At 45.6% G+C, this 24738-nt stretch overlaps 1 protein-coding gene and 1 long non-coding RNA gene across 3 annotated transcripts in view; one reads left to right on the top strand and one right to left on the bottom strand.

Annotated features, from left to right (window-relative positions):
- Positions 1-11558: 11558 nt before the first annotated feature.
- Positions 11559-24738, bottom strand: part of LOC123076401 (uncharacterized) — a 33589-nt gene continuing 20409 nt past the window's right edge. Inside the window, exons 2-7 of the mRNA XM_044498673.1 lie at positions 19732-19901; positions 18958-19064; positions 18612-18858; positions 18370-18516; positions 18153-18284; positions 11559-12048 (exon numbers count right to left, since the gene is read on the bottom strand). Of these exons, the coding sequence (XP_044354608.1) occupies positions 11866-12048; positions 18153-18284; positions 18370-18516; positions 18612-18858; positions 18958-19064; positions 19732-19901 (986 nt within the window). The 3' untranslated portion in view covers positions 11559-11865. The remainder of the gene's footprint in view (positions 12049-18152; positions 18285-18369; positions 18517-18611; positions 18859-18957; positions 19065-19731; positions 19902-24738) is intronic.
- On the top strand, positions 12159-18032 carry LOC123080000 (uncharacterized). 2 transcript variants are annotated; one of them, XR_006438170.1, is made up of 4 exons: positions 12159-12452; positions 15028-15145; positions 15766-15846; positions 17787-18032. It is a non-coding gene; the product is annotated as an uncharacterized lncRNA (long non-coding RNA). The 2 variants fall into 2 exon arrangements; XR_006438171.1 differs by lacking the exon at positions 12159-12452 and adding an exon at positions 12459-14891.

Below are 24738 nucleotides of genomic sequence, written 5' to 3'. Positions count from 1 at the left end.
CCAAACATTAACTGAGCACCACATTGCACAATATAACATATTCGTAATAGAAGATCAGACAGTTAACCAAACCAAGCATGCTTAAAAACTTGGAAATATAGCAATTGTATTTGTTTCTCATGTATTTAGTACAACCAAATTTGATTTATTTCTCACATGGTATACAATAACAGAATGCAACCACAACAATTGAACATCACATTGCAGAATTGAACCAAGCAGTTAACTAAACACCACAACAAATGAACCAAATGTTAACTAAGCACTACATTGCACAATATAACATACTCGTAAGAGAAGATCAGAAATTTAACCAAACCAAGCATGCTTAACAACTTGGAAATATTGCACCCTGAAGAATTGAACATCACATTTGCAGAATTGAACCAAGCAGTTAACTGAACACCACATTGCATGACATATAGAACATATACACTATAGCAGAAGATTGCATGGTAAAAGTAGATAACATAATTCACTAGAATTTGTTAAGGAAAGGCAGTAGCAAGCAAACTGAACATGGGTCCTTATAGTGAGCTAATAAGACAAGCTACTCCTCATTGTCGGAGATATCGATGACGATTGGCTCCATGGACATGGAAGAGGGCGAGTCCTCCGCATCGTGGGTGCCCTCGTTGTAGTGGTGAGTTGCCTGAGCCGCTCCGGGAACCAACCTGCTGGCTCTCGAGATGAGTTAAGCACGTGCACGCTGAGAAAACACCTCATAGTCTTCATCGAAGGCACCGATGGTGGCCTCGAGAAAACGCCATGAACTGTCATTTAAAGCAGCCAACCGCGTCGTGGTGTCACTGCGCGAGGCTTCAACGGTGGCCTCGACGGCGAGGTGCTCCTCCAAGATCTGGGGGTCGACACGAATGGCAGCCATCGCGACCTCATCCGCGCGTGCGGCCGCGATTTGCTTCTCCACTGCCAAATACTCCTTGAGATCCTGGCTATACTGCGTGCACCATGGCTTAGGGCGATGTTTATTTGGTGGAGGGGTCGGTGATTTGGGTGGAAGGTGTCGCGCTCGCGCCGGCGGTCGGGGCATGTGGGATGTGGAAGGCGGAGGAGGATGGGGGTCGGGTGTGGATTACCTGCCTGGATAGGCGAGGCCGAGCAGCGTGAAGGAGTGTCGCCGGTGAGGAGGCGGCGCTGCAAGCAAGGAGTGAAGGTTTCAACTTGGAAAGGAAGGCGGAAAGGGGAGAAATGTGGCTTTTGATAAGGGGGAGGGGGCGGGGAGGTAGATATTTCCGCGGAAGCCGAAAATTTGGAATCGCTTCAGCCAAAAAACTAGCGCGCAAAGTGTCATCAGACACGGTCCCTTATTCAGAGCAGGTTGTGGACTGTAGCCGCCACACCTTCTCGCGTAAGCCATTTGCGTACTATACTCCAATGGTACTCCAAGATATTTTGTGCTGCATCTCACATGGTTGGTTATAATAAACTGTGTGGGATCTACTTGATTTTTCGTCTTGATTTGAATTACGTAATGGGGTCACGGCGGCCATGGACGGTGTTAGAATTGCTACACCTTTTATCTGCAGTGAACATGCAACTATATGTGTGTCATAAAAGAATTGGAATTATTCGGGGTTCGTTTGGACATTTTATGAATTAAGTAAGTTTTCAATGCATTTATGTGCATAATTCAAATTTGAACTACATGCACATGCTCCAATGCATATAAATTGGTTGAAAAATCAAATCTTTGTCCTTGGGTGCATGCTTAGGTCCCATGCAAGAAATGGGAATGAATGTCAAACACCCTACCGCCGTCACTCGGCCGCAAACATTGAGATACCTAGTATTTAAATTCTAGTAAATCCAAAACTCGTCTGAAATTCATGAAACTTGGCATGGTATCATGGAGCGGCATCAACATGTCGTGGTAAAAAATTTGTCCCATTTGGGGCAGGTTTGGGTATAAGCTTCTCACAAACCAGAGCTTCTCATAACAAGCATGATGGTTTCGATAGGGAATGTCCCACCTTTGGGGACGAAACGATATCCATTTCCTCTTATTGCTTTCAAATGTTTTCTCGTGCCAACATAGAACAACAGGAGTGTTGTGTCAATTTTTGGATTTTTCGGGGTTCGTTTGGACATTTTTATGCATTAACTGAGTTTTCAATGCATTTATGTGCATAATTCAAATTTGAACTACATGCACATGCTCCGGTGCATATAAATTGGTTGAAAAATCAAATATGTGTCCTTGGGTGCATGCTTAGGTCCCATGCAAGAAATGGGAATGAATTTCAAACACCAGGGCACCGTTGATTGCCGGCAAAACGTTGAGATACTTGGTATTTAAATTCTAGTAAATCCAAAACCCTTTTGAAATTCATGAAACTTGGCATGGTATCATGGAGCGGCATCAACATGTCGTGGTAAAAAATTTGTCCCATTTGGGGCAGGTTTGGGTATAAACTTCTCACAAACCAGAGCTTCTCACAACAAGCATGATGGTTTCAATATGGAACGTCCCACCTTTGGGGACGAAACGATATCCATTGCCTCTTATTGCTTTCAAATTTTTTCTCGTGTCAACATAGAACAACATGAGTGTTGTGTCATTTTTTGTGATTTTCGGGGTTCGTTTGGACATTTTTATGCATTAACTGAGTTTTCAATGCATTTATGTGCATAATTCAAATTTGAACTACATGCACATGCTCCAGTCCATATAAATTGGTTGAAAAATCAAATTTGTGTCTTTGGGTGCATGCTTAGGTCCCATGCAAGAAATAGGAATGAATTTCAAACACCGGGGCACCGTTGATTGCCGGCAAAACGTTGAGATACCTCGTATTTAAATTCTAGTAAATCCAAAACTCGTCTGAAATTCATGAAACACGGCATGGTATCATGGAGCGGCATCAACATGCCGTGGTAAAATAATTGTCCCATTGGGGCAGGTTTGGGTATAAACTTCTCACAAACCAGAGCTTATCACAACAAGCATGATGGTTTTGATAGGGAACGTCCCACCTTTGGGGACGAAACGATATCCATTGCCTCTTATTGCTTTTAATTTTTTTCCTCGTGTTAACATAGAACAACAGGAGTGTTGTGTCATTTTTTGTGATTTTTCGGGGTTCATTTGGACATTTTTATGCATTAACTGAGTTTTCAATGCATTTATGTGCATAATTCAAATTTGAACTACATGCACATGCTCTAGTGCATATAAATTGGTTGAAAAATCAAATATGTGTCCTTGGGTGCATGCTTAGGTCCCATGCAAGAAATGGGAATGAATTTCAAACACCAGGGCACCGTTGATTGCCGGCAAAACATTGAGATACTTGGTATTTAAATTCTAGTAAATCCAAAACTCGTCTGAATTTCATGAAACTTGGCATGCTATCATGGAATGGCACCCGACATGTTATGCTATTTTTGTGTCCATTTTGAGAGAAGGCGCACTCGAATAATGACAGCCAACAAAGGCATTTTGAAAAAAATAGCTGCCACTTTAATATCTCAAACGTTTGTATAATTCAAACCGTGTGCGTTCTGTTAACCATTCACGTGACGCTACGTGTCTTGGTTTTAATGGCTATAGGAGGTGTCGTGTGGACAGCTGCTTGACCTTGACTGAACGGGAGGCATGCGAGCGCAGTCGGGTGAGCAGGCTCACCGGGAAGCGTACAAGTTGTTCAATGCAGGATCTGTGCATCTCTTCAACGCAAACGGTTCAGATTACGGTATGCAAATTAAAGCCAGACTTCGGCGCTAAGCCAAGAGACACTGCGATTTGTCAAATTATGCAGCTAAAAATCAATAGCACTATCTATTTTTTGCAACTAAAATTTAGTAATTGAGCATAGATTTCATTCATACTAGAGATTAAGCAGTCATTCTCACCGGGAAGCGAGACAACCTTGGACTGCCACCCGCCTCGTTCCCACTGGTCTATATTAATGGCGGCACCGAGCGGCCGCCCCCCATCCTCGCCACACACAAAATTCCTCTCTCTCCGCCCGCATCCTCGACGCCGCTCTGAGTCCTCAAAGCCGTCAGTGTACGAGGATGCCGCCGAAGCGCCCCATCGGAGCAGGGGCGGAGCCAGGATTTGAACATGAGGGGGGCGAGACACCATTGTTGACGCAAATGACAGAATATCACAATATATTACGTCTCATGATAGTATCGACAATAATGCGTAAATTTATTATTTGGAACTACAAAAAAATATATAATTCTCAAGAATCTTGGTGCTTGAAGTTGAACCAATTGGTTTGAAATAGAATTTACCCCATTAGTCGTTGGTGCCTTCCGCGTCATCCTTGATAGTACAAATAGACACATAATTACTAGACTAATTTTCTGTTTTATGTGAAACATTAATTAAGCAGATTAAGGTAGTGTTGTATCAAAACAATCACACTCCCTCGATTAAAAATAATTGAAGCTCTAAATTTATTCTAAGTTAAACTTCTTCAAGTTTTACGAAGTTTCTAAAAAATATATCAATAATGGAAACACCATAGTTTTATTAAAATCTTTAGAAAATATGAAAACTACGTATAATTAGTTTTGTAAATCTTGCCCTATTTTTCTATGAACACGATTAAACTTAAATTAGTGTTACTAGGACAAACATAGAGCTACAATTATTTTAAAACTACTATGTGTGTAATATACCTGCATCTATATATCCTGCTCACCCGAGATCCAGCCATAATTGATCCGCGTGCGTCGAGACGTCCGCCCTTGCGGACTGCAGATTAGTGGTGGACGGTGCTGTTGTTGTGTGGAGTAGCGGCAATGGCAAACACCCTAGACACGCTGACGGCAAGTGGCGGCGGTGGCGAAGAACGCCCTAGCAACAGTGCAGAACACACATGTACGTACTTTTGGATTAGGCACTGGGCTGCGGTAAAATAATAGCCAACCACAATCATGGATTATTGGGTCATGGGCTTCTGTAGGTGCTGGTCCAATTAACTGTTTATCTATGGGCTAATTATGTAATTAGTTGCGGCTGTTAGGCATATACACTACGCATTACCTGCTACAAATCGTTGAGGGGGGCGAGCGATTGGCAAGGGTCTGACCCCTGCTCTCCCCTCCCTGTCTCCGCCCCTGCATTGGAGGGAGTGGCGATGACGCCCGGGCTGCTGAAGCACCGGAGCACGGCGTGAATAGGGAGACAGAGGTTTTCGTCGCCGCCGACGAGGTGGAGAACGAGGCTGCCAACAAGCGGAGGCGGGTCGAGAAAGAACCGCAAGCGACTCCAGCAGGCCTAGACTTCATCAACAACCTCCCCGATGATATGTTGATAGTCATCATATCCCTCCTCCCAATCAAATATCGGGTGAGGACAGCCGCCCTTTCCCGGTGGTGGCGCCCCCTATGGCTCCTCACCCCTGTCGACCTCCTCAACACCCACAAGCTCTGCCATGGCTATCGCCAAAGCTTGGATGCCTTCTCCCAGATCCTCGACAGTCACTATGGCCCAATCAAAGCCCTTATCACGGGCAAGTTCTGTTCCAATGGCACGGACCGATCCAAGCTTGATGAGTGGTTCCGATCCCCCGCCATAGATCAGCTCGAGAAGCTCAGTTTTAATGATGGGCATATGCGCTTGCTGCCAACGTCCACACTCCGCTTCGCGCCCACGCTGCGCCTCGCCAAGTTCATGAACTGCCATCCCCCCTTAATGACGCGCCCACTCTTTTTCTACCATGACTTAAGCACCTCGAGCTCATCGCCGTCCGCATCCCAAAGGATGACATGGAGCGCCTGCTCCGCGGCTGTACTGCACTCGAATTCCTTCGTCTTCAGGCGATGAATTGGTTGAGTACCTTGCACATCACCTCCAGGACTCTCCGGACTATTTATGTGTGTTGCTGGTGCTGTAACGAGAGATCACAAAAGGTGGACCACAATATGGTCATCCAGGACACACCTTCATTTGAGAGATTACTTCTAGTTGATCAACAAGGTCCAACAAGAATCAATGTCATTTCTGCGCCGAAATTGAAAGTGGTGGGCTACTCGTTTGTCAAATACTACAACTTTCAGGTACAACAGTCGCCTTATACCACTCCTTCTTGATATCAACATTATTTATAGTTTTGAAGATGTATGTTCGTCTGTCATCCAGCGAAGCTTCACCCAGAATCTAGGCACAGTGAAGGTGTTGGCACTAGAATCTGTCGGCCCCAACCTGGACCAAGTTGTCAGTTGCCTGAGATGCTTTCCGTGATGTTCCTTCCTGTTAAATGTTAACCATAAGGGATTTCAATTTTTTGCACCTTTTCCCAAGTTTACAATGGCAATGTACGACGATTTCTGATGGAATTTTGGAGGATTTTAGGACATACACCCCCACCCCATATTGGTTGCTTCATTATTATGGTTACAATCGTCCATAAGCATTTCTCCTTTGGATTCATCTGTGAAGAAGGCTACATGTTTCTAGATTGTAATCAAATGCCCATGTTAATCATGCCAGATCGAAGATGGCACGCTGGTGCATTTTACAAATCCTGCAAACCAAATGGGAGTGTAGCAGTGTACAAAACTGCATGTAGGCACTAACACGTTCTCTTCTTTTGCAGATATTAATAGGCTCGGAGGTGGATAATGTATATAACGACAATCACATCGAATGCCTGGATCTGCATCTCTCAAATATTACTTTGAACTCCTACCGAGGGACCTTACCGGAGATTACACTCGCCAGGTTCTTTCTTGCCAGAGCAAAGGTGCTGAGGGTACTGAGGTTGAACACGCATTTAATTAGGAAAGATGAATGTTATGATTATCAGAGCCGACAGGTACTGCGAAATGGAAGAGCCTCCAAAAATGCTAAACTTCGTATTGGAAGAGCATATGGCAAAGCAATTGGAAGTCATTGTGTCAAACCCATACATGACTTGTCGGCGGCTGATCCCTTTTCGGAAATGACGCAGCTTGCAATGTTTGAATTTGGGCGTTGTAATCTTTGAATTTGAACCTTTCAATATTTATGGTATTTGTTATATTGAACCGTTTCTGTTCTCTTGTCTCAACGCAAACAGTTCATCTGAGTGAATCGCATGTCGTATATCGCACACACCTTGATCTAGCTGACCGTTTCTTTTGTGTTGCCTAATCACAAACAGTTCATCTGAGTGAACTGTATGCTGTACATTGCACACACCTTGATCTAGCTGACCGTTTCTTTTGTGTTGCCTAATCACAAACAGTTCATCCGAGTGAACTGTATGTTCTACATCGCACACACCTTCATCCGGCTACCCGTTTCTTTTGTTCCTCCTCATCGAAAACGGTTAATTGAACTGAACCGTATGCCCTGAATCACAAATGCAACTAAAATCTGAACCGTGTTTGATGCATCCGTCATCGCAAACGTTTTGCACCTTTTTGATGGTTTTTTTACACCATCGTTTGCGATTATGGCATCGCACACAGTTTCGTCGAAGGGTCTCTGATCGTAGTGTCGCGTTAGCAGCATCCTGCAGTAGTGTGGGTTATCAAGATCAATAGCGGGTTTAATCTCAACATCATTATCTGGTTCTTTATCATTGTCTGATTGGGTGTCTTCATGAGCATCATCATTATCTTTTTCATTATCACTAGGTGAATGTTCATTACCAGATTGAGTTTCAGCATCTGAGATAGAGACGTTATTATTATGTTCAGGAGGTTTTTCTATTTCAGGTTCACTAGAGGTATGCAAAGTCCTGTCATTTTTCTTTTTCTTCCTCCTTTTACAAGGACTAGGTGCATCAGTATTAATTCTTTGAGAGTCTTGTTCAATTCTATTAGGATGACCCTCAGGATAAAGTGGTTCCTGAGTCATTCTACCTCCTCTAGTCATTACTCTAACAACAAGATCATTCATATTATTATTCATTCATTAAGCAATTCTCTTTGAGATTTAGCAACTTGTTCTAATTGAGTTTGAACCATAGAAGCATGTTTTCTGACACCTCTAACATCATTAGTGATTCTAAATAACAAGTTACTCAAGTGAGCAATCATATCAGAATTGTATTTCAATTGCTTCATAACATTTGCATTGAAGTATTCTTGTTTTCTAATGTAGTTATCAAATTCATAAAGGCATTGACTAGGATGTTTATTGTAAGGGATGTCACCTTCATCAAACTTTAATAAAGAATTTACATCTACCACCAGTGGTGGTGGTGTGTCAAGTCCATGTATTTCTTCAATAGGAGGTAAAATTTTAACATCTTCAGCCTTAATACCTTTTTCCTTCATACATTTTTTTGCCTCTTGCATATCTTCAGGACTGAGAAGTAAGATACCCCTCTTCTTCGGAGTGGGTTTAAGCGGTGGTTCAGGAAGAGTCCAATCATCATAATTCTTCAATATATTATTCAATAATTCATCAGCTTGTTCAACAGTTCGTTCCCTGAAAACACAACTATCTAAGAAGTCCCTAGAAGCATCGGTTAGTTCATTATAGAAGATATCATGTATTTTTATTTTTCTTAAGTGGATGATCAGGCAAAGCATTAAGCAATTGGAGAAGCCTCCCCTAAGCTTGTGGGAGACTCTCTTCTTCAATTTGCACCAAGTTAAATATTTCCTGTAAGGCAGCTTGTTTCTTATAAGAAGAAAAAAAATCAGAGAAGTAATAAATCATATCCTCGGGACTGCACACACAACCAGGAGTAAGAGCATTGTACCATATCTTAGCATCACCCTTTAATGAGAACGGAAATAACTTGAGAATATAATAGTAGCGAATTTTCTCATCATGAGCAAAAAGGATGGCTATATCATTCAACTTAGTAAGATGTGCCACAACAGTTTCATTTTCATAGCCATGGAAAGGATCAGATTCAACCAGAGTAATTAACTCTGGGTCAACAGAGAATTCATAATACTTATCAGTAATAAAGATAGGTGAAGTAGCAAACTTAGGATCACATTTCATTCTAGCATTCAAGGATTTCTCCTTCAGTTTGCATAATAATTTCTTAAGATCATATCTATCATTGCAAGCAAGAAAGTCTCTAGCTATCTCCCCATCCATAACATAACCTTCAGGTATCTTAGGCATTTCAAATCTAGAAGAGCTAGGTCTAATAGGTGTTTCAAGAATTTCAGTTTCAGGAGCTTCATCAGTTTCAGCATTCTCAATATCTTTAGTTCTAGCAAGTTGTTCATCAAGAAATTCACCTAGTGGCACATTATCATCAAGCAAGGTACTAGCATCATCATGACTATCATTCATAGCAGAAGTAGCATCATCAATAACTTCTAACATATCAGGATTAATAGCATGTGGTGGTGTTGCAAGTCTACTCAAAACAGAGGATGAATCAAGTGCAGAGTGTGATGGCAGTTCCTTACCTCCCATCGTCCTAGAGGGAACGATCTTGGTTTTGGCATCCCTCAGATTCTTCATAGTGATAAATAGATAATAATTCCAAGTGACTCAACAAATATAGCTATGCTCCCCGGCAACGGCGCCAGAAAAAGGTCTTGATAACCCAGAAGTATAGGGGATCGCAATAGTTTTTCGAGGGTAGAGTATTCAACCCAAATTTATAGATTCGACACAAGGGGAGCCAAAGAATATTTGTAAGTATTAGCAGTTGAGTTGTCAATTGAACCACACTTGAAGATTAAATATCTGCAGCAACGTGATCAGTAGCATAGTAATATGATAGTGCTGATAGCAGTGGTAACAGTAGCAATAGTAACAGTAACAGTAGTGATGTTTTTGTAGCAAGTGTAACAGTAACAACAACACTAGTAACTTAGCAAGAGCAATATGTGGAAAATTCGTAGGCATTGGATCGTTGCATTTGTTGGACTATATTCATCATATAATAGTCATAACCTAGGGCGATACGGCACTAGCTCCAGTTCATAAATATATTTGGGATAGAGAACCGGAACAAAGCATTAACACATAGTGAATACATGAACTCCTCAAACTACGGTCATCACCAGAAAGTATCCCGATTTTTGTCACCCCGGGTTTTACGGATCATAACACGTAACAGGTGAATATGACTTGCAAGATCGGATCTATAACATAGATATAATGGTGAAAACATAAATGGTTCAGATCGGAAATCATGGCACTCAGGCCCTAAGTGACAAGCATTAAGCATGGCAAAGTCATAACAACATCAATCTCAGAACATAGTGGATACTAGGGATCAAGCCCTAACAAAACTAACTTGATTACACGATAAATCTCATCCAACTCCTGACTGGCCAGCGAGCCTACGAAGGAATTACTCACTCCCGGTGGGGAGCATCATGGAATTGGTGATGAAGGAGGGTTGGTGATGACGAAGACCGAAGATTCCCCTCTCCGGAGCCCCGAACGGGCTCCAGATCTGGCCTCCCGACGAAGAACGGGAGGTGGCGGCGGCTCCGTATCGCAAAACGCGATGAAACTTTCTCCCTGATTTTTTCTCTAAAAATAGGATTTTATAGCGTCGAAATTAGGTCAGTGGGCCACCAGGTTGGCACGACCCACCAGGGCACGCCTAGGGTGGCGCACCCTGCTGTATCGTGCTCACCCAGGGCACCCCCTCCGGTGGTTCTTGGTCCCAGTATTTTTTATTTATTCTGAAATAAATCTCCAAAAAGTTTCGTTCCAATGCAAGAACTTTTATTTCTGCACAAAAACAACACCATGGTAGTTCTGCTGAAAACAACGTCAGACCGGGTAGTTTCATTCAAATCATGCAAATTAGAGTCCAAAACAAAAGCAAAAACGTTAGGAAAAGTAGATATGACGGAGACGTATAGAGGGACCCAAACCACCCGCCACCCAGCACGCCACCATGGCCACAGCGAGCCACCGGAGCTCCATCTCTGTGGAAGGGTGCGTGGCTGCTTGCAGCCTCCAGAGCCATGGCCCTCGAGACCACACCTGATGCGGACGATGAGGTTCGTGCGGTCTCACCGGAAGTGACCCTCACGCAAGCACCAGAAGCAATGCCTCTCTATATCCGGGGAAACCTCGCGCCTTGAAGAGGATGGGGACGGGGAGGTGGGAGGGGGAAGGCAGGCGCGGACTCAACGCCTGCAGATCCCGGTCGTGATGGCGCCTCCAGAGTGTCCTCTTCGAAGGGGAGGACGGGACCCAGGACGCCCCTTGGCGGAGGCTGCACTCCGGCCGAGCGGCACCAGCGGCCTTCGCCGCAGCGCCGTGACCGCCCATTGGCCGACGTGCGCCCGACGAAACCTCCTCAGCACCACGGCCGCCGGACAACTCGGAACATGAGGAGATCCCCAGCCCCGAGACCGTCGGCCGGTCTCCTGCTCTGCGGGAAGGAGCTGCAACGGAGTTCGGGCTGGAGCTCATGGCTGGAGGGGAGAGGGACGACGTCGCCGGAGTGGCCGACGGCAGAGGAAGGTGGACACGGGCGTCGGAGTGACGCACAACGCGCGCGGTCTCGAAAGGCGAGAGCTCAGCGCGAGAAGTGACCCTCCAACATGGAGAACCAAATTCAGATACAAGAGCTTGTGCAACAACCATCAGACCATGCCAACAAGCAACCAAACATCAGGAGAAAAAAGCAACCAAGGCAAATCCCCAAGCACATATAACATTGAATCGGATGACCCATATATGGTTCTGCCGTTGCGCTGTTAACTTATACTAGTATATATCTCCTACAAAGTGAGAAATAAAGGGTACGAATGAAACTGCAAACAGTGCACACTGGCGACATATCCTAATCGTCACGTGGCCAGATCACTAGAAAACTTCGGGACAAACTGCAAACAGTGCACACCGGCGACATAGCTGATCGTCAGGTGGCCATATCATTACAAAACTTTGTTTCAAGGGGACAGTTTTGGTTTTCGCCGGCAAAGCAGTTCTTCGAAACTCTCTCGATCCATTCAGTCGTTCCTGCCGTGGCGACCAAAGCTGATAATGAAACGGATGAGCCGAAAGAAGCCGCCGCAGCTTGCGGCGCATGACTGACACCAGTTCTTGACCTTCCGTAGCCCCTTCCGCAGTGCAGGCACAGTCAACAGGAGAAACAGTACCACCCCACCCAAAACATTCAGAAGACTGCCCACCTGCGTAAAAATAAGAAAAAACCAGGAGTTAGACCAATTAGCAAAAACCAGGATAGGTAAATTGTCAATTTGTCATGGAACCCCTGCTGCCGCGCGTACAATTAGCAAAAAGGATCCTCCTAATACTACTACTTCTCTTTCCTTGTCCTTCACATCCAAACCCCTCTCGCTCATCTCCCTCTCCCTTGCCGACGATGGCGGCGGTCCAGATCTGCATCCTCTCCAGCAGCTCGCGTACGGCAAGCCGGTGGTGGGCTCCTCACCTACTCCCCTCTCAGGATTCAGGAGTACTGGCCGACGTGCTCCCTGCCTCGTCCCCCTCTCAGGATCCAGCAGTGGCTCGCCAGGAGCGCAAGCCGGTGGTGGGCATCTTGCCTCCTTCCCCTCTCAGGCTCAGAATCAAGGTATGATCTGGTGTTCCCACTCCCCTTGCCTCTCTTTCTTCTATGGATTTCTACGTAGTGGCACTTTCCATGTTGGTGTCCATCTAATCTACACCTTGATAATGTGCCCTTCAGAACTCCTTCTCCATGCATTAAATCCATCACAACTACTCCCTCGCTTTTCCTCAAAGTTATGGATATTGCTAAAGGGCAGATAGATCCCTTTTATATTAGAAAAAAAATTACTGGTTTTTTTAGAGACTGCAGTTTTCTTGTTGAATGTCAATTGCTATTTCGTTGTCTATAATACATCATTAACACAGTTTGAACCTTGATATAGTAGGATACATGGTACTATGTTATATCACCACAATACCCACCAATATTGGGCGAATCTTAGAATTTGTTGAAGACATCCAAACATGATCTGTTATGACACATGTGTTATCAAGGATATGTGGACGAAAACATCAGCTGATATACAGTTTTCTTTACATGCTAACGTCATTTCGATTGGCATTGGTACATAAGTTATTGTGGATTCATGGTTTATATTACAGCGAATACTAATGTTAGGGCATTTTCAACGCCGTGCATCAAACCACCCGTAAACGCGGTCCGGGCACTTTGTGCCATCCAACGCCGTGCATCAAACGTCCACGGGCCGGCCCGCACGTCCGAAATCCTGCAAACCAGACGCAAAGTGCGGTGAGGTTTGCGGTCATCAGGACACCTACCATGTAGATGTCCGACACCCACGGCCCACACAGAACTCTCTCTCTCTCGTTCCGCTTCTACCGCTAGTCCGCTCTTCGCGCCACATTCATGCCGGTTCTAGATTGGACTTGGACCGGCCATTGGCGCATGCCTGGCCAAACAACATGGCATTCACACTGGTGTAACGGTCGAGGCGCCTGCTCCAGCCCGCCGCTCACGCCACGTGTGCTTGCTCTCGGCGCCGCGGTAATGCCTGTTCAAAGCATACATGACCGGACAGGGCGGCTTCCTACCGCATTCAAGCGGACTGACCGTCCGTCCGCATGGCACTCACGCAGTCGCGGTGAATTAGGTATGGCCAATGCATAGCCCCAGGGTGATGCCCCGTGTGCCATGTAGGATCGGATGTCAGGAAAAGTAGGTTTGGATGGGGAAGCGGGATCCTCTGTAGGAGGCGGATGCTTGAGGAGAAAAAGTGTGGTTTGGTGTAAAAAGCTAAAAAGTTGAAGTGGAGAGTAGAGATGCATGTGTACTAAAGTCTCTATTTCTTTTCGTTGATGAGGCCCACTAGTAGTAGCTTGCGTTTGGGAGAAAAAATCAATGTAGTTGCCTCAACCTACTTTTTCTCATGGGGCATATGCATCCATATGCCACCATTGTACATGCCCTTAGAAGTCGTCGCTACGCCTGCCTGACGCATTCAAGTCGTCGTCGCCTGCCTAGACGCCCGCTATTTAAAGAGCGCTGACCACGACACAAACCCGCGCCACCTCCGAGCCCCATCACACTCCATCTTACCTCAGCTGGCGCACCACCTCTTCCTCCGAGCCTCATCTCCTTCTTCGACCTCCAGACCAATGGCCGAGCCCAGTCGTGGGTGGTTGAAGACCCTTTCGCCGCGACGCCGCCATGATGTCGGCGCCCGCATTATGACGGGAGAGCCACCGAGCTTCTTCTTCGGAGGAGAGCTCGGACGATGTGGCCATGGAGGACGCAGAGTAGCGTCGGCTGCCAGGTTCACCTTGTAGCAGGTGGAGGCACAATACAACTCTATCATGGCGGAGGCGGAGCTGGAGGAGCAGGCGACGCTGGTCTCCGTGTTTTGGATGTTGCAGGAGCGGTACAACCTGCAAATCCTTGAGCAGCACCAGCTCGTGGAGGGCTAGATCGTCGGCGAGCAGGCGAGCGAGGAGGCCATCGCGATCATGCTCGTAGAGAATCCGGGGACCATGGATGAGCAGCGAGCATTGTACGAGTCCATGCGCGGCGCATGTGCCATTTTGCCGTTTGAGGAGATTGCGGCGGAGGCGGAGCGCGACCGCCTGTTTGAGGAGATTGTGGCGGAGGCGGATGCGAACACTGCCAACGTTGGTAGCTCCGCGTCGTTCGTGTCGGGTCGCAAGGACCACGAGGCTGGACCGTCCACGGCCAGACGGTAGACTCCGACTAGTAGGACGTGGAGACGACGTGTCCTCATCTGGCACAAAGTAGGACGTGGAACACAGACATGCCCACGGCCAGCAAAGAGTAGGCTAGGGTCGGTTTATTTTTTTCCCATGTTATAAAAAATCCTAAATACTAATGAAAATTCCGTGTCCGCTTTTGTTTGGTGCACCGGGTTGGATGGTCGGCTCCCCTAAAGCTGTCAGCGGTCCACGCCCGGGCGTGTCCACGTACATTTGGTATGTAAAGTTTGAATTTTTGATGTATGGCATTGGGGATGCCCTTATCTTTAACATAATGGTAAGTTTTGTATTTTTGTCAAAATCAGTAACAGAAGAGTCTAGATAAATTTGCCGTTCATAGCTAGCTAAGAGTAAATGTTGTATCTTATTTTCTGTTTTCTCAGTGTCCTTGTTCTTCCCCCTTTTGAACACAGGCTCTACGCCCTCCTCTCACTGCACCAAATCCAAAGATATGAATGATCTTCCACCAGCTTGTGGCTTGGCTTATGATATGACTTACAATGGAGTGGAGGCACTCGTTTCTCTTTTGAAGTGTGTATGCAACTTTAATTTAGTACCCCCTCTGTTCCAATTATTTTACAATGGAGTATATTATTTTATTTTATTTCATCTGTTTGAATAGGCACCAACTGTGAAGGTCATGTACCATTTCATGTATTATCTTAGATAAATAGTCATCCACACCTCCAACAACCAATCAATAGCAGAACATACTGGTATGCACAAAAATTCAACATAATTTTTTAGTTTTATGCATGTTAAGATGATATCATACCGCCATGTATATGCACTAACTGTGTTTGTTTGTATTACTACCTCTGTAAACTAATATAAGATCGTTTAGATAGTGCGTGTTTCGAATGTCAGTTGCTAAATAGTATATTTTCTTCCACATTGAGCCCACAGGATTTGGACGCCAAGATACTTATATAAAGCTGATTGCTTGATGTAGTGCCCTTTTCTATTATAAATGACTAGTTGAGCAATGCATGCACATGATTACATGATATATGGATTAGTTAAGCAATGCGTGCAAATGATTACATGATATATCGATAATAAGTTTAGCAACATCTATTTTACCATGTTCATGTGTAGGCTTACTGCAAATAAAATCATACTATGCATCTGACATTCTATCTTGTTGATAGATCGGAGGAGGCAGTTTGAGGATCTACAAAACTGATGTTCAACAAAGGATTTTTTAGATCATCGGTATCTCACCTGAACAGGTTTGACTATATTTTTCAGACTCGCGCTTTGATTTTAATTTACTCTTGTCGTGTTAGGTTTGACTATATTTTTCAGACTCGCGCTTTGATTTTAATTTACTCTTGTCGTGTTGTCGAGCATGCATATTCCAATCTCCTGTTTCTTGCGTAGACTAGTCCATCAGATTTTTATTGTTAGATAAAAAAATGTTTGTTTTAGGCAGCTCCAGATAACTAATTTAATGCCACGCCAATGAAGTTCATCAACCGAGTCTTTAAAATTAGGATAGAGATATACAGAGACTTCCAGGTTCTGGAATGGATAGTTAGACAGCTAGTGGCACTATCACCAATGATTCACAAGCTTATAAGATGAGCAAAAATTATATGTGACATCAGTGTAGGGAGTTACCATATGTGACCTTCAACCACGTGGCTTTCCATGTATTATGGTGCTTTAGCTTAAATTTGTTGCTGTACACTCCGCTTTAACGTGCTTCTATGTTTCATTACGCTGTTTTTTCTCTAAAAAAGAGCAACCGTCTGAAGCAATCTACTTTTCTCAAAAAGTGGTGGAATCTTATCCCTTGATATATCCATAGCGTTAGGCAATTTCTTCATTCTAAGGTGTTTTAAACTTGGACGCGTCTAGCCGGCGCCCAGCCGCCCAGTATGATTAGTGAGCGGCATTATTTAAGGAAATTTTTTGTCTCCTTTCCTAATCAGGAAATCTTTCTCATCTAATCCATTTTCCCGCGACGTATTAAATAGCAACACAGTCATATCTTTCGGTGCATGCACTTTGTTCTCCTATGCATTTATTTGTGGTTTCAGAATTTTAAAAAGGCATAACTTTTAATCCGCACATCAGAATTGCGATCTGTTTTCACCGTTGGAATCTTCGCGACATGCTCTTCAAAACTAGATCCCGCATGGGTATGTTTCGACGAACTAATCTTCCTGCCAACTAAACATCAATATGTGTGCAACTAGACTACATGCCGCGCCAACTGAGCATATGTGTATGACAATAGTCTTTCTGTCAACTAAACATCAATATCTGTGCAACTAGACTACATTCCCGCGCCAACTGAGCATGTGTGTGCCAATAGTCCTGCCAACTAAACATCAATGTGTGTGCAACTAGACTACATTGCCGCGCCAACTGAGCATATATATGTGTAACTAGTCCTGTCAACTAAATATCAATGTGTGTACAACTAGACTACATTGCCGCGTCAATTGCACATATGTGTGTGCAACTAGTGTCCTGCCAACTAAACATCAATATGTGTGCAACTAGACTAAATTACAAGCCAACTGAGCATATGTGTGTGCAACTAGTCCTTCTGGCAACTAAACATCAATGTGTGTGCAAGTAGACTACATTATAAGCCAATTAAAATATCAATGTGTGTACAACTAGAATAAATTACAAGCCAACTGATTTTAAAAAAAGTTGCACCATGTACTACTAAAGTTGCACAATGCAGTATTTTAGTTGCACCATATAGCACCAAAGTTGGCATCAAAAAAATTTCGTCGAAACATATCCATGCGGGATCTAGTTTTAAAGATCTCGTCATGATGAATCCAACGGTGAAAACGGGACTGAATTCCGACGTGTGGTTTAAAAGATACGGCTTTAAAAGAATTTGAAATCTCGAAATAAAAGTACGTAGATCTGTTTTCTCTAACCGATGAGACTAGTGTGAACACATTTAATGCCAGCACCAACATGCGCTAGGAGACAAAAAAATACACATGCATGTGTGTGACAGAGCGGCCGCTCGAGACGCCCAAATAGCACGCGCGCACTTTTTAGTTTTTAGGTTTAAACTTTTAATAGAGTAACACTCACATGATATTGTGCATTACCTTGATATTTTTTAATTTTGCTTTTACTTATTAGAACTAGAATATCAAATAGAAATATCATATTGGTCGTTGTCTTATTGCAGGAGGTGTTGCCTATGGGTTAAAGATCAGATTGTGAATGTGATAATTTTCCCAAAGACCCGCTCAATGTTGGCTCACCAAAGCACCGTCCCTATGGAACCCGAGCAATTGAAAACTCACCTTCTATTGTAATCGTGCCCGAAAACCACCCATGTGAATACGGTTTTCTAAGTACTCCCTGGGTTCTAAATATTTGTCTTTCTAAAGATTTCAACAAGTGAATACATACGAAGCAAAATGAGTGAATCTATACTCTAAAATATGTACATATACATCCGTATGTGTTAGTCTATTTGAAATCTATAAAAAGACAATTATTTAGGAACGGAGGGAGTAGCATTTTGGAGTACATGAGAATGAGGACTTACCGATAGAAATGACCCAAACGATCCAAGAAAATGGGCATACATCACAAAAAACATGGAATCGAAGGTGTTCAGCATGGACATAGACACTGTATATGCCAGGGTATCATCGTCAGGGAATCCCTTAGCAGTCAGCTGCAAAAAGAAATTTTTTTGGATTTGTAAGCGTTGAGTTAATTTGCATAGAAATATAGGAGTAGTTATTTGGATAATAACTTACAATAGGAATCACAGTGAGTGCATTCAGGACAAGAACCACAGTAATCCCTAACCCATTTATGATGAGCCCAGTGCCTTGATAGTCAACAAAGATACCACCCAATACCACCAGTAAACCGCCAAGAAAGAAAAGTAAGATAAGACACATCTGCAAATTAAGTCCCTTAGCAATTGTTAACTAGAACTCAATGGAGAAAATCTATTAATTAGCTAACCGAAATGTGTGCGAAAACTATTTCTTACCAACTCGCGGCCAAAATGGCTCTTTTTCATTACCACACGGTGGGTTAGGAGCATGAGAGAATAAACAGTAGCAGTAACCAATCCAACCACACTCACAAACACAACATCACGGTGTTGATCTTCATTTTTGTTCACAAAAAGAACATGAGAAAGCACCAAGAAATTCATAACAGCACTAGTCACGGAGGATTTAATACTGAAGAATTTGTCCACTTGCTTCCAATCGGTTGAAAGGATCACCACAAAACTGCAATGAGAACAAATCCTTGAAATCAGAATTCCCAGGTTACTTTCGAATGAAAGACAGGGCTCACACTCTCTGATGTACAGTTTATATATAACTTACAATGGGGCAATATCAGCCAGAATGGATCCCAAATTGATTATCACTCCGACGCGCCCCAGCTCAGCCAGCGCTGGAGGAGCCAACTGCACACCTAGGCCTCTAGCCATCTGCATTTGAGCAAGAGAACGTAACATGAGAACAGTTACAGATAGACTACTGCATCCAAACGCGGGCCTCTCCTGCCAACCATCGTTCTCGATAGCTCCACACTCGCAAGCAGGCCGGCGCGCTGACGAAGGGCGCTCCCGGTTGCAAATCCTACATGCGCAGGTGCAAAGGTCACTGCTTGATGGTGCGCGCGGGGACGCCCGTGACGCCACGGCGTTCCAGCGGCCAGCGCGTGGCGTCGTGCAGGGCCTGGCCGGGCCGGACCAGCCGGCGAGCCGTCGCTACGCCATCTTGCGCGGGGCGCGACCTCGGGCTCGACCTGGGGCGCCTCGATCCCGGCCTCGACATGCGCCGGAGGCAATGCTGCGCGCGCGTGTATCACCGGCGTCGGCACCCACGGATCCCCTCCCTTCTCCCTCCTAGTCCTAGCGCAATACTCTCTAGCTACTCGACCCCGACCATCGCCGACCGGCGACGACCTCACCGACGAGGGTCGTCGTGCTCAACAACCCCGTGAACGGGAGTGAAGGTCGCGCCCATCTCCTCGATCCCCTCGCGCTGTACTCTCGCTCGACCCCCTCGCTAGGTGTGCCATGTACCTGCGAGGGGCGTGTGCTCCCGCCGCCACCTCGCCGCCTCCTCGTAGCGGTGGGGAACAGGACATACCTGCTCCGGTGAAGCCGCTGCCTCCGGTGGTGGGCGGTGCCGCCGGCCGCTGCTCCGAGAAAGGTTTAGGGGTGGGGTTTCATATGCGTGGGTTGCTAGCTTGGCTTTATGACACTGCACAGCTGTTAGCTCTACACGCAGCCGGCGGTGGCAAATTTGACAATTTTGACCTGTGAATGAAATCATTTCACAAAATGAACTGTCCCTAAAAATATTTCACTTAGTTGACCTTTTTGAGTGGCGCCCGCCACGAAGACGCCATACTACACTATGCAGCGCCTGACTGACAGGCACTGCACGCCTGGCCAGCGTCGCACCCGGGTGATCCAAAAATTACTAAGTCAGTGTGCAACGCCTGAGATCTAGGCGCCAAACTATACAGTGTGGCGCCTAGCTCTTAGGCGCTGCACATTGATTTAGTGGCAGTCCGGGGTGCGATGCTGGCTAGGCGTTGCACGGTGTAGTGTGGCGTCTTCGTGTCGGGCGCCACTCAAAAAGGCCAACTGAGTGATTTTTTTTAAAGACAGTTAATTTTGTGAACAGGTCAAAATTGTCAAATTTGCCGCTGGCGGTTTGAAACAAACCCTCCGCTTTCTCATTCCCGTGCTGGTTTTTTACTTGTGAATTTTTTTACCGCGGCGCACTCTATATACTTGTCGCATGCAAACATCCACACACGCGAAAATTCAATTCGGCTCATCGGAGTGTATGCTCTATGCATCAAAAAAGATTTTTGCAAATGGCAAAAAAGTAAAGAACAAAATTTAAATGCGTTCATTAGCACACTTAAATGCTACCTGCAATTTTGTGGAGGAAAGCTTAAGCATTTTGACTTGTGTAAAAAAACAAGGCAAACGACAAATGTACCTTTAAATATTATACTTGAAAGAACATGCGGTGCCTTCATGTTTGATTTTGGTAATTGATGACAATCTCTATGGACTAATGGTTGCCTTGAGTTATATTTGAAGGTTTTGTCCATAGGCTTTTCTTGGAGTACATTTGTTGATTTCAAGAAGAGTTTGTGATGACCAAGGTGCTATTCTAGGAATTACCTAAAGATTGGTCTTGTGAGAGGTTGATCAAGACTAAGTAAAAGAGTGAATCAAGTTGATCAACACACAAAGCGTAGAAGATGTACCGAGAGGGATCAAGCGATCCCATGGTATGGTAAGCATTGTCAATTACGCTTTGTGTACTAACCCATGATCTTCGTGAGAGTCTTTGTGGGGTTAGGTTGCGGTGTGCAAGTTCAAGGAAGCATCACGAAGAGATCAAATGCTTGAAGCTTGTCGTCCATTGTGGTGACAATGGAATTGTGAAGATGTGCGGAAGAGTGGCACACCCATAGTGGAGTATGGGGGAGCAATCAACTAGTCTTCTTCGAGCCAACGCATTCAAGAAAGGTGGTCCAACTTGAGGGAGTCAAGATCGTCTTCATCTAGCTCAAGTGGACCATGTGCAAGGCAAAGGTTTGCCCTTGACAGGTTTTCTATTTTACCGGTCTCATGATGGTAATTGGGAGACCGGGTTATAGGATCGATTGCCATACTATCAAGGGAGGCTCTCGATGAGTAGCTTGATCGTATCATTCGTAGAGAGTTCAAACCATTGCATCCTTGCATCATCTTTCTTGGTTCTTGTTTGCTTCTCTTTGTGAGTTTTGGAGCTTTTGGTCATCGTGTTGACAAGCTCGAGTTCATCGAAAACGGAGTTCACTTGCATCTTCTATGATGTTTTCGATGTTGTAGGTTATGCCGGTTCTTCTCTGTTGGAGGTTTCACTCCTCTATGTGTTAGGCATACCTCCCATGCCTCTTCTTACTATAACCAGTCGCAGTTTTGATACCACTCGTTGTCTTGTATCCAACAAGCTTGAGTTTGCTCAATTCGGAGCTCATTTGCAGAAGTTATGGCGGTTCTGGTTTTATTGGATCCAACTGTTGTCTTTAGCTGCGTTTTGAAAGCATCCTATGTTTTCCTTGTCTATGCAAATATTGCTCTTGTTTGCCGAACTAGGGGGTGCGGTAGTACTGCTCGTTAGAGCGGTAGTACCGCAGGACCTTGCGGTAGTACCGCCCGCTGGTGCGGTAGTACCGCAAGGACCCACGGTAGCACCGCTTCTAGTAAGCGGTAGTACCGTGGTCCCTGCTTAGTTCCGCAGGTACGCGGCAGTAAGGGGCGGATGTAATTTTTTACATCCGCGCCTCGCGCGGTAGTACCGCGGCTGGCTTACGGTACTACCGCGTCGGGTTTTTGCATCGACTCCAACTCTGCGGAAGTAGCCACGGATGTAATTTTTTATATCCGTGTCTTCCCATCCCTGGACAGCTCCTGCCTTACGGTAGTACCGCAAGGGGGAGCGGTAGTACCGCGCCAGCAGTACTACCGCCCTCTGCCTTAGTGCATGTGTGGCTGTTCTGGTCTCTGCTGCGTGGGCGGTAGTACCGCGGGGCTCTGCGGTAGTACCGCGTGCCCCTGCGGTAGTACCGCGCCTCAGGTGCGGTAGTACCGCGCTACGCAGGCTGAGTTGGTGGATAACGGTTGGATTTTTCCCCTCCTATAAAAAAGGGTCTTCTTCCCCAATGAACCTTATCCTTTGAGCTCGTGTTCTTCCCCCATTGTTGACCTTCTTCGAGCTTGCTAACTCTCAACCCCTCCATGGATTCTTGCTAGTTTTTGAGGGAAAAGAGAGAGGAGATCTAGATCCACATTTCCACCAATCACTTTCTCCTCTATGTGAAGGGAACCCCTTGGATCTAGATCTTGGAGTTCTTGGTGTTCTCCTTCTTGTTCTTCCTCTCATTTTCCTCCCTAGCATTAGTTGCTTCGGTGGGATTTGAGAGAGAAGGACTTGGGCACTCCGTGTGCCCTTGCCATTGCATTTGGTGCATCGGTTTGAGTTCTCCATGGTGATACGTGGAAGTTACAAGTTGAGAGCTTATTACTCTTGGGTGCTTGGTACCCTTGAGCTTGTTCCTCTTGGGTGCTTGGGCGCCCTAGACGGTTGGTGGTGTTCGGAGCTCAATCATTGTGGTGTAAAGCTCCGGGCAAGCATCGGGGTCTCCAATTAGGTTGTGGAGATCTCCCCGAGCAATTTGACGGGTTCCGGTGACCGCCCCAAGGGTTGCCAAAGTGTACGGGTTCGGTGACCGCCCCCAAGGGTTGCCATTTGTACGTGTTCGGTGACCGCCCTCAAGGGTCCCTTAGTGGAATCACGGCATCTTGCATTTCGGGATACATCGTCGTCTACGCGTGCCTCGGTTATCTCTTACCCGAGCCCTTTACTTTGTGATAGCCATATTGTTTCTTGTCATATATCTTGCTATCACCTAAGTAGTTTTTCTTGCTTAGCATAAGTTGTTGGTGCACATAGGTGAGCCTAGTTGTTGTAGGTTTTGTGCTTGACAAATTAACCGCTAGGTTTACTCCGCATTTGTTCAAGCCTCAACCGTAATTATTTTAAAGCGCCTATTCACCCCCCTCTAGGCGACATCCACGATCTTTCAATACTTATTTTTTTTCACCGATGAAACATTGCCATCCCGTTTCGCATGGAAATTGTCAAATACCCTTGTTAGGGCATCTTCAAGGCAGACCAGCAAACTGCCCGCATCCGTTCGGACCGCGGAAGCCATCCTATGCGGGTCTGTAACGATCCGCGGGGCGGTCCAGACGCGATTTCTCCCGCAAACCGGAGACAAAACTGGGGGAGGTTTGCAGGAGTCCGGACACCCGAAACGTCGCTTTCCGACAGCCCCGTCCCACCCAAAACCCTTCCCGAACCCCGCGACTCCATCCTCCTTATTTTCTCTCCTTCCTTTCTTTCTCTCTTGCCTTAGCCCCCGCTCCACCACCACGCCACACCCCTACCGAAACTTTGTGTCTTCGTCACCTCCGGCGCTCCAGCAGGGCTCCCTGTAGCTTCTCCTCCGTCTTTGTTCAAACCTTGTCCCCTGACCGCCCCGCCAGGTACCATTCGCTACCGCTCTGCTCACCATGCACGACAACTGTTCGATGAATCGCCAGAGCTGAAAACAGTTGCCCCTTCTTCTTTGTAGCAATGGACTTCGATTTGAAGTACATATACGATCAGTATGTTGAGTCGTCCGACGGCTCGTTGGACGAGGAGGAGTACTCCAATGAGACGGCGATTATGCAGGCGGTCCTTGAAGACGCGGAGCGTGCGGAGGAGCATGTTGTCAATTTCAAGGGCTCAATCAAGGGTCACTGAGTGCTCAACCGCAATAGGGCGCGCGGGCATTTGACACTGATGGCCAACTACTTTGCCCCCGATGCACTAGTTGACCATTTTCGCTGGCGTTTTCCGATGCGCAAGACTGTTTTCGATCCGGTCCTACGATGACTATTTCATCCTGAAGAATGACGTTGTGGGAACGATTGGTTTCTCTGGTTACCAGAAGTGCACGACCGCACTCCGGATGCTTGCATCTGGCACAACCACTAATCCGTGGGATGAGTACTTACAGATGTCTGAGAGCACATGCGGAGATGCCATGGTCAGGTTTGCAACTGTCGTGGTCGAGGTGTTCGGACCTCAGTACCTGAGAGAACCAACTGGCATATACCGAGAGGCTCTTGGCAATCTCAGAAGCAAGAGGTTGGCCAGGTTTGCTTCGATCGCTTGACTGCATGTATTGGAAATGGAAAAACTGTCTGAAGGCTTTACAAGGGCAATATCAGGGTCATGTTAAGAAGCCCACCATCATTCTTCAAGCAGTTTCATCACGAGGTCTTCGGATTTGGCATGCTTTCTTTGGCATGTCCAGGTCTCATAATGACATCAATGTGCTGTAACGATCGCTATTATTTGTGAGGCTGACTGAAGGAAAAGCTCCTCCTTGCCATTATACTGTCATTGGACATGAGTACAACATGGGCTACTATCTGGTTGACGGTATCTATCTTGCATGGGCTACCATTGTGAGCACCATCTCAAGCCTATATAGTTAGCCAGAAAAAGTCTCACTTTTCCCAAAGACAAGAA

The sequence above is a fragment of the Triticum aestivum genome, chromosome 3D, assembly GCF_018294505.1.
Source record: "Triticum aestivum cultivar Chinese Spring chromosome 3D, IWGSC CS RefSeq v2.1, whole genome shotgun sequence".
NCBI classification, from domain to species: domain Eukaryota; kingdom Viridiplantae; phylum Streptophyta; class Magnoliopsida; order Poales; family Poaceae; genus Triticum; species Triticum aestivum.
The sequence above is the reverse complement of the archived record's forward strand: the minus strand, read 5'-3'. Positions and strand labels throughout refer to the sequence as shown.